The sequence below is a fragment of the Gymnoscopelus microlampas genome, assembly GCF_963454915.1.
Source record: "Gymnoscopelus microlampas genome assembly, chromosome: 19".
Lineage (NCBI taxonomy): Eukaryota > Metazoa > Chordata > Actinopteri > Myctophiformes > Myctophidae > Gymnoscopelus > Gymnoscopelus microlampas.
The window spans coordinates 17321906-17332656 of record NC_139956.1 but is presented as its reverse complement, the minus strand read 5'-3'; the positions used below and the strand labels follow the sequence as shown (position 1 = coordinate 17332656).

The 10751-nt window shown below is 41.1% G+C and overlaps 2 protein-coding genes across 2 annotated transcripts; one reads left to right on the top strand and one right to left on the bottom strand.

The window, feature by feature from the left end:
• Nucleotides 1–646: 646 nt before the first annotated feature.
• LOC311034394 (uncharacterized protein) lies at nt 647–1501 on the bottom strand (the record flags this gene model as incomplete). Its single annotated transcript, XM_084042275.1, has 1 exon — nt 647–1501. One exon carries the CDS (start codon nt 1499–1501, stop codon nt 851–853), a length of 651 nt encoding a protein of 216 aa, XP_083898401.1. The 3' UTR covers nt 647–850.
• Nucleotides 1502–6652: 5151 nt separating this feature from the next.
• Nucleotides 6653–8933, top strand: LOC311035229 (RING finger protein 227). The gene is made up of 2 exons (XM_084043315.1): nt 6653–7237; nt 8223–8933. The coding sequence occupies exons 1-2, from the start codon at nt 6745–6747 to the stop codon at nt 8282–8284; spliced, it is 555 nt and encodes a 184-aa protein (XP_083899441.1). The 5' UTR covers nt 6653–6744; the 3' UTR covers nt 8285–8933.
• The last annotated feature ends 1818 nt before the right edge of the window (nt 8934–10751 follow it).

Here is a 10751-nt window from a genome sequence, read left to right as displayed (position 1 = left end):
ACATTTCCTTCACGGTACAGTTCGACCAGATAAACTAATGACATTATCATGGAGGACAAGGAAGGCAAAAACACAGCTTCTGAATGACATGCTTGTGAATCAAGGAGGATGGTTGTTTTAGCGTTAATTCTCTAGAAAATTGATACATTTCAACTATACCACTAGAGGGAGCTCTCTGTCAGTCTACTGACCACAGTTCACTTTACACTCTTGTACAGACACAGTTACAACAGAATTAGTCTCCCAAGGCAAAAACAAAGATTCGTTTTTTTACCAAATGGGTTCCCTAGATAAAAGTATGCAAATTCGACAGTTGGTGAAGTTAACAAGCTATGAACTCCAGACAGTGACTATCACATGGGAACATGGAACAACAATATGAATGAGTAGCAATAGAAATGTAAGAGTATTACAAATGTGCATACTTTTCACACAAGGGAACATCAACCCTTACAGTACTGTATGGTGACTGTATGCTACTGAATTTATTTAGATTATTTAGATTTAAACAACACAAACTGAATGCAATCCATACAAATGAATGGCAAAAAATATATGTATATATACATAAATATGTAAGTAATGAGATGGAAATCTTTCAAATAATCCTTCTTCACAATGATAATTATGTAGGCTACTCATGATACAGACACAATTTACAAACTACAGAAGATGATTCCTGAAAAGTACATAAAAACCTGAGGTATTCCTGGTTAATATATTAAGCCACAGTGACCCTCTGACCTTCCTTCCTTCCCAAAATCAAGCAGGAGAGGAAGGCTATTTTTTCTCTGCCCTGAAATTGGGACTGATCCAGTATCTCAGTTTTTCTTCTTCATCATCATCATCTCTACACCCGTCTCCTGTTGAAGAAATGAGGCCCAAATACCACTCCAATCACACATATGATTACAAACAGTACCCAGAACAACAGTGCCAGCAGCTGCACACAGACCAGGGTCCTTCTGTGCTGCTGGATAACCTCCACCTCCCCCACTAGGCCGGGAGCTGGGCCGTGGTGGAGCACCTCGGGGTGCATCTGCTGCACGCGGAGGCTGACGGTGGGTAGTACGATGAAGTGAGTGTCCGTGTTAGTGGCCTCCAGGGAGAGCACCACTCTCTGGGTGACCGTGGCCAGGCGAGCCGTCATCGACGCGGGAAGGCGGTAGGACAAGGGCGGCAGATGGGCCAGCATGTGGGAGTTACAAGGCAGGGAGAGGGCGTCCCCATCACTCTCCAGTGGGGTGAGGTGGCGACAGAGGGGGCACGGGATGGACGGTGGGCTGTGGGGGGCACCTGGAGGCTCACAGGGACACAGCTGGATCCTTAGGAGGCACTCTGTGCAGAAGACGTGGAGGCACTCCAGCATTCGGGGACATTTGTTGTGTTGGTTGTATTCCTGATAGCAGATGGGACATTCCACCTCCACAGGTTCCCCTGAGTCTCCCCTACCAGCAGCTGGCTCCCCCTGGTGGGATGCTGAGGCACGTGGCTCAGTCATGGTGAAGAATTTGGTGGGAGAGAATCGGAATTCAGAGACGTGAGAATAAGCCCTTCTGGAGGATTAATGAGGATTGCAGTCGCTGTGTATGGTACAAGCTGTGAAGACAAAACATAAAGGTCAACTAACTTAGGCTTTAATGTCAGAAGAGCTCCCCAGGAGCTTAGATAGACTTGCACTAAAATGTCAGAGTCTACTAATTTAGAGGTACTGGCACTGCCATGGTTTCTTCCCAGTTTATGATGAGATTCCAAGGCCCATGAGTCATAGCATTCAACCATTTAACCATTCATCCAGCCAGCAATCTAAGCTTCCCCCCCGGCCAATGCAGTGGGGGTGAGAACAGTTCGTATTAGGCAGTAGGACACTAACGCACGTCCAGGAAATGAAGGTATGAAAACAAAGGAAAAGAAGCTGTGGATGGAAGTGATTACTGTTTCATGGTAATGTGTTTGCGTGTGTGCGTATGTGTGTGTGTGTGTGTGTGTGTGTGTGTGTGTGTGTGTGTGTGTGTGTGTGTGTGTGTGTGTGTGTGTGTGTGTGTGTGTGTGTGTGTGTGTGTGTGTGTGTGTGCACATGCATGTGTGAGAAAAAGGGATGCACAGAATGCACACATGCACAGATCTCTATTTATCTATTGCGTTTGGTTTAATTTCAGGTATTTCTTGCTGAGCGCCAGTTAAAATGTCAGAACCCGCATGCTCATGAAAAAGCACACCGCTGAGTTTGGTGGGAATTCCAAAGCTTTTGCCGCTTTAAAAAGAAGTGTATTAAATGTGTGTTTTGGAGTTCAATTTAGATTCTAAACTTGTTGGACCTGCTCCAGTTTCCCAGTATCTGCAGGCCTTCACGTGCAGACAAAACAAATGTATGCCTTTCAAATATGACATTTGGAACATGGCTAATGATTACAAACTACTAGACTACTGAATACCCTGTGGGACTCGGGAGGCATGCGTTAATCCGACAGACCTTTTCTCCGACTATGTGGATTAGGGTTAGGGTTTGGTTCGGGTTTAGTATTGGAAACGTCGGAGCGCTGCGCTGTCGGAGGAATGCGCTGTCGGACTAACATACTGCACCCGTGGGACTCACTCCCAGTGCTATTCTCACAAGCACACTTTGCAGCAAACTGTGTGGGACACATTATAAGTAACTAGAGTTAATTGATTATAAGTCAGATAAGTGGATGTTGGAAATAGCAGATTAGTACATTGCTGCACTCACAAGAGACCAGAAAAAAATGCAGAAGATATTGTATTTTTAAATTGAGGTGACTGAAGGGGTTCCTTACATATATAGTTAAATGTAACTAAGCATGCCATTGGCAAGGATAGTTTGATTTAACAGAAATGATTACAAAACATTTTATGGTATCTTTCCATATAGGGACAGACAGAGTCATTTGAAATGGAGGTAATTTTATTAAATTTGGGGATCTGCGACATGAAATAGCCCTGCATTAGCTTACTCTGCAAAGCTGCACCATGAATATAGGGCTATTTAGGTAGCCAGCAAAGAAACATAAAGTACCTGAAGATGAATATCCCTGACGGGACAATAAAGACATTATTATTATTATACACTTTGGTAACCATTTTAATTGTAAACTGGAGGTTTAAACATATAAGGAGGATTAAGTTGTTAATTCTCCACCATTCATTCACATGGGACAATACTAAGCAACCTTCACTCACACCTGGGAACTGTTGCTTAGTGACAAGAGTCTCCCTCGTATTAACCCATATGAGCATGAGAATTCTCATTCTCCCTTACATGCGAAAACAGTTCTACATGCTAATTCACACACTGACCTATTAGAGTCTGAAATAAAAATTGATTGACGTTAGATGTTGCGTTAACATTGTTTTACATCAAACAATGAGGGTTTGAACTTGTTCCAAATGCATACCTTTTGTACTAACCACACAGCTGTCAAAGTGCAAATAACAAACTTGCTGACAACAGCAGCACAGGCAAACAACCCAGGTCATATCTATGTAGGCCAGCTGTGCAGAAAAGACAAGCACAGACACTAGCAGCCCACACATCACTATGTACCAAGAATAGAAACACTTAGGCCTACCTGTCATGCAGCACTTTCGTTAGGGCACATTTTGATGTCCACCCCTGGTGTTGTCACGTTAGTTTATGGTATAGCTGATCGGTTTTGACTCATCACTACAACCCACAGTTCTCATCTCGGCACAAAACGTCCCAACCAAAACCTCTCCTTTCCCCTGTACGTAGACCTCTAACTTGCTTTCTTAATATTCTCAAACTATGTGTGCTAGCTTGCTGCTACCATTCTGGTTTCTCCTCTTGTTCTGCCTTACGCCCATCCCTAGACATCCTTATATCTCTCTGTCTGTCTCCATGGAGAGCCCTGAGTTTCCTGAGCCGTAATTAACCCCCTGGTAATGTGCAGGTAACGAAGACACACAAGACAAAAATGGTTCACGTTTGAACACCCTTCATCACAGCAGTTTGTGTCTAATTTGGTTTTACATTAAAAATGGCACAAGGTGAATTTAAACAGTAAACTGTTAAAATGACTATTTAAAATACATGAGAGTATGCATGAGGGTCAAATGACCACAATGGAAACAAGCCCCTTATAATGGTTGTGCATGCTGGGGACATAGTAGTGTGTGTGTGTGTGTGTGTGTGTGTGTGTGTGTGTGTGTGTGTGTGTGTGTGTGTGTGTGCGCGCGTGCGTGCGTGCGTGAACGCGCGCGTGCGTGCGTGCGTGTGCGTATGCGCGTGTGCACGTATCTTTCCTCTTCCCACCGATTCATGTTAACTTCAATAGTACGCAGATAAACAAAGCCACTCAATCATAACTTGCAACATGCATTTAAATCATAACTTTAACCCCTCCCCAAAGAAAAATAAAAAATAAAACTGCCCCCACAAACATCTATCATCGCCAACCTTGGTGGTGACCGTGACCTTTTTTCTTTTCTTTTGCCAAAATGTTGTCATAGATTTAACCCAGCCTGTGATAATTCCCACCAACTTTCATGAAAATCCACCTGTTCTTGATTTTTCTCAATTTTGACCTTGACCTTGATTGTGATCTTGGACTTTGGCCTTTTCGACACAAAAGCTGTCATTCCCACCGAGTTTCACAAAAATCTAACTCCAATTTCCAAACCCGCCAATGGTAATTTGATTGCTTCCAAGGACTTCTGTTCTGGGTTGCCTTGGCTCCAAGAGCCTTAAAATGTGTGGTATGGGTGACTCATTTAAACAGTCACACCTGGCCTGAGTCAAACTAATTAGATTCTGGGCTTGGTGTGAAGACACACCTGTTGTGCCATTGACCCAATTGATATTCATAGGATAAATCAGCCATCCACAGTTCCTCACACACTGGGGAGAGAGCCTCTGCCATGACAGCATGTTACATCTGCTCTGGCTTGTACCATCTTGCCCCTTTCTTCAATAACCTGCCATAATCGGGACTTTCCATGTAGCAATATTTACTTTGTGATACCTATAATATGCATGGCAAGATTCATTTTGTTTCTGTAAAGCACCGGACATAAAGAAGTACTTTGATCCAAACCCACCGCTGTCATTAGTCATCTGTTTGCTCCTACTGTACCAAGCCCTTCACAGTTCTCTTACAATTCACACACTATATTTGAACAGTGTTATTGTCTTACCAACAGTTGAGTCATTATCTGATCATTAGATCATTGTTCTTTATTGATTCCCAAGGAGAACTTTGTCCTCTGTATTTCATGATCCTAACTTTAAATAGCAGTGGGAAGCTAGCCATTAGAGCAGTTCACCAGAGACCAGATCCCAGCTTCACCAACTCTAGGCCAAATACCTTGCTCAAGTTGCTGGGCCCTGGCAGAAGTAACATGGGGTTTAGTAAACGGTTTTAAAGGCACAGCCTAGATATGTTTCCCTGTTCAAATCAGTTTCTGAATAATTCTGTTTTTGTTTCTTTAAAAAATTAAGTAAAAAAAATAAATTTTCTGTGGTTTTCACCTTATGTTGGACAATAGTTTTAATGGCACAATCGGATTACCTGTAACTAGATTATGTAGATTCCATTACTCCCATTATCCTACCTGTGGTCTGTTATTACCCAATCCTGATCACTAATAATACTAACTGAAGGTTTAGAGAAACCTGTATAGTGATAAAGTAGTGAGAACCTGTTTTCCACATAGAATAAAAAAACTAAAAAAGATTCTATCTAGCCTAATTGTTGAAAAAAAATCATGTGAGAGAGATTTGGTTTGACACGCCTCAGTGTGAGTAAAGGACATTTAATTCTGGGCAACTACTACAGGGAAAGTATGGGAGTGTGTTTGTGTTAGATAAAACATGTGGGAATCGGGAATGTTGTGTCATAATGCGTCCCGTAATAACTAGCCTGGCTAGATTATCGTGGATAGCCTATTTACCGGAGGTGAAGCCCCCCAACCACCCCCGCGGTACATTTCCCAGCTTCCCACCTTCCCAGCGGGGTACTGTACATTTCCTAGCTTCCCCGGTAACAGGAAATGTGGTGTTGTGTTTCTATTTGTGCTGTTATTTGTGTTATTGTTTGAATGTGGGACTGCGTAGGATAAATAAATAAAATAAAGTAAATGGCCTATATAGCCTACTTTAAACCCAGAAAGAAATCAGTACCTGATTAGGTGACTATAGACTATCATACATATGCAAATGTCAAACTCGATAAAATAGTAAAATACATCTATGATATGTCTTGATCCAAGGCTATGTGATCATAAATGTACACTTCCCACGTAGACTACATCAATTCAGAGGGCAAAGGCAACGGGACGGTGACGCCTACCCAGTGTCCCGACTCCTAGCTGTGTGTGTGGGCTAGAATTGCGTGTCGGGACTCGGGAGAGAGAAAGTTATGTTTTGTTTGGGTGCTGCTTAGTCACTATACAGCTAGCCTCAGAAACCCAGCCTTTTTTTTTGTTTCAAAACTATACAGCCTGCATGGCTTACTTATTGTAAGTCGCTTTGGATAAAAGCGTCTGCTAAATGACTGTAATGTAATGTAATGTAATGTAATGGCTCAGACAACTCTGCTGCTCTTGGCAAGGCTCCATGCGTCCCTCTCTGACGCATACGCACTTCCCTTCCTTATCCTTATCGGATGGACTGTAGGGTGGAGGGAGGCTATAAAAGAGCGCTCGGCGTCTCAGCCCATTTAGGATTTTCCCCCCATTCATTCAAGCGTCAGTGGGTGTTAAAACACGATGTGTTCAGAACTTGAGTGCGGGATCTGTTACAGACCCTACAACACGGGTCGAAGGTGTCCCAGGGAGCTGCACTGTAAACACAGCTTCTGTGAACGCTGCCTGGTGGCTCTCTCTCGTCCCTCCCGGGGAGGGGAGTCGTCATCGTGGGTGGGACAGGAGACAAGCATCGTCTGCCCGCTGTGCCGTCAGGTCACATCCATCCCGGGCGACGTCAAGATGACAGCGGTCGTCAGGGTCGACGAATGTATCTTTGATCGCATTTTATCAGCAAGGGTCCTGGAGGACGCCAGGACATTTGATCAAGATGATGTTGATGTAGATGTAGATGACGATGATGATGATGATGATGATGATCCTGAGGTGACAGACAACGAGAGGCCACCTGTTGAGGAGGAGACAGATCCGACGTCTGGGGGGAAGTTCCGTCGGTCGTTGAGGCGAGCCTGGAAAAAGATAACGGGACATAACGGAAACCAGACGAACGGAGCGCGTAAGTAGACCTAGCCTTTATTTGTATGCCTTGTTTTTTTATGTAGGCTAGATTTGATCAGTGGTGGAAGAAGTAGGCTACTTTACTTACATGTAAGTAAAAGTAGCAATAATAGTAGAAATACTCTGTTACAAGAAAAAGGCATGTGTTCTAAATGTTACTTGCAAAAGTATTGGCATCAAAATATACTTAAAGCACCAAAAGTAAAAGTAGGCTACTAAATGTTTGAAAATTGCAGATCTACAAGCTCACAAAGCATCGAGATGGAATTCGTTGTGAGCTTGAAGATCGGCTATTTTTCAGATAGCTTGTGTATAGAGCTAAAGTGGTTAATGTATGTTTTATAATATAATAATTTATATCTGCAAAGTAACTAAAGTTTTCATATAATTGCAGTGGAGTAAAAGTACAATATTTTCCTCTGAGATGTAGTGGGGTTGAAGTAAAAGTAGGCCTACTGAAAACTGGAAATACTGTAGTGAATTAAAATAAAATAAAAAATGTACTTAAGTACAGTACTTGAGTGAATGTACTTAGTTACTTTACACCACATGATTTTATTATAGAACATAAAACATAGCTACAACAGACATCCGTAGAAAGGTAGGCCTACATAGACCAAATATAGGAAAAAGACATAGACAGCAACTTTAAATAAACAAAACATTAGGCTAGTCCAGCCTATAGATTTTGATTCTTGTTTTTAGTTTTTTTGCTACACTTGAGAAATTCAATACAATACAGTTTAATTAAATTAAAAACAAACAAACTTTAAAACTTTTATATTATGGCTTTGAGTTAATTACTGACATTTCCCAAACAGAATACGGTTCAAAAATAAAATTGGACCTAATCCGTTGCATTTCTGTTGTGGTGGTGCGCTATTTCGGAACATCTGTAGCCTAATGACGTTGGGGGTTACCAACATAAATAGAGACCTACTGTAACAACACTGGCTAATGATGTGTTCCTTTTCTTTCAACAGATGTTATTATGTCTAATGATGACTTGAAGGACTTCACCATGATGTGGTGTTACAGGATGTGAGCAGCTCTGATATCTACCCTGGATGATGTGAGAGGACTCATGTGATAAGTGAAATGCAATGCCAATAAGAGAATATATGTTGAGTGGACCGATGATGACAACATACCTTGTTGGCAAACACTTAGGATAACAATGTGAAGACCACAAGTATTCAAATGTATCATGTTCTTATTCAGCCTTATTCTGCATTATGGTGACAGTAGATTTATGGTGTTGTCTGTTGACAATTTGTTGATCTGTTAGATATAGAGATCTCCATATGGGCATAAAAGGGACAAGGACTGACAGATACAGAGATCTCCTTATATGGGCTTATCAGCATGCCCATATATGGGCATATACTGATGACATCATGGATCTCCATGGCATAAAAGGCACAAGGACTGACAGATACTGTACAGACATCTCCATCTATGGGCACAAAAGAGAAACAGACAGACGGGTACTCTGACTATGACTCAGACATATTAGTCGGATCGGCAGTGCGATGTGTAGGTGAACCTCTAGTTCAGTCAAAAACGCCATGTAGGCCTATTCCTTGTTATGAAACTTTTGTTGGTGCTTGATATTTTAATTTAAGTATGTTCAATCAAATCAAATGTTTCTTATTTCAAAGAACACATTTATTTATTTTTAGCCTGTTGTATTTCTTTTCTTTTTTTAAGAAAAATAAAATAATAGTAGCCTAACCCAAATGTCTCTCCACTTTTTGTGCACTCATTGCATGCATTGTCTTGCACGGGCAATAGCAGATTTAAAAGTTCACATACATTCGCATACACTGTGAGCTTGTAAGCTTGAAGATTTGCTAGTTTCGGTGCACGACACCTAAGTGCAACTAGACTACTGTATATCGCCTATTTTGACAGTTAAGTTAATTTATCTGCAAATAGGCTTATAGGTTATTGTGCTGACATTCAGCCATTTCATATATAAAACTCTTCTACTGTTTCTACAGAAGTCAACCAAGATCTAAATGCAGTTCTGGACTATTTTAATATTTATATTTAGGCCTATGTCAAAGAAAAGTTCATCATCAAGCCATAACATCAAGCAATCTAGATAATAAATCCCATTGCTCGGAGGGATGGTGGCGACGTTGTGTTGTAATTGGCTATTTGGTTGTCAGGGACTACAATACAAGAGGTGCAATTTGTTTTAGACAAGATAGGCTAGTCCTAAAGAACCAGATGTGCTGTCTAGATGCTTGCTTAGGCTACTCAAATGTTTTAATGTAGCCTAATGATAAACTAGATTCTGTTCAAATTGATGAACATGTTTTGTCCCACTCCCATGTTGACCACAACAATAAGCCCAGGTGCAAAGAATTCCAGCAATCACATGGCTACCACAATCATTCAGTGTTGACTCATGAGGGATAAGGTTTGTCTTCTTGACCTCCCCAAAGAATCGATCTTCAACTCGAGGCTGCCTGCAGCTGTCAGTCATGTTAGGCTGTGATGATCTTTGTTCAAGGTACAAATTTAGGTGGAAGTCTACATTTGGCATGAATGTCATTTATGTTGACGACAAACAAAGTGAAGAAATGAGTAAATGTGTATTGCTTTCCAACATGCCACTTTGGTAGTTGTCAGGGGCAGTTATCTGCTTTAAATTTGGTTATTTATTTTGTCTCTTTTAAATTGCTCTTTGTGAGAGTAGGCTATTTTATAGTTTCATTTTGAAACGATGAGTTTCATTTTGAAACGATGAGTTTCATTTTGAAACTATGATGAGATCTGGCGACCTGCCAGATCTTGGCCAGGTCGACCTTGTAAACGAGATTTGTATCTCAATGGTACTTCCTAGATAAATAAATGTCAAAACAAAAACAAAACACATTTCCATGAATTGGACCAGATCTTTTAAACATTCCAAATGTTTTACTCAACAGACTCCTGTTTGTCTCTGTGGTGGTCTGTGCATTGTTTATCAGGAATTCAGTTGCTATGAGAGGTAAGAGCAAATAATTCTGATAGTGTAATGTTTCAGAATCCTTGGAAATGTTTGGGGCACTGTTAGATATATAGCCAAAAAGTATATTTCCCTTATGGACAGTCTAATCTAATCTAATGTTAGATATTTGATCTAATATTATAGTTATATTACCTAATATATCTAATTATAATATCTAATATTAAAATCATGACCAATCATGTTTGATTATAACAACACCGTCAGAGATTTAAAGGGGTGTATGCATTGTTTCTAAACCTTCATTTCTCCTATGATGTTTGTACTATAATCTATCTGTATGAGTTGACAAGGTGAACAGAGATGGCACTGAAAAGACTTATTTCAACATTGTGTTTCCATTTTAGCAAGGACCACAGGAAATGCCCAGCATGAAAATGGAGAGAAGCAAAATAGATGGAGATCTTTGCACATTCCCAGGTATTATCAGCCCTTCTCTACTGGTCTGCTACCCCCCCAGGCTGAAGTCATTCCTGGAGTGGATTCTGATAAG

Coding starts and splice junctions, on each gene's coding strand:
- LOC311035229 (XM_084043315.1), top strand. CDS start 6,745: ATGTGTTCAGAACTTGAGTGCGGGATCTGTTACAGACCCTACAACACG. Junction 7,238..8,222: donor AAACCAGACGAACGGAGCGC/GTAAGTAGACCT, acceptor TTCTTTCAACAG/ATGTTATTATGTCTAATGAT.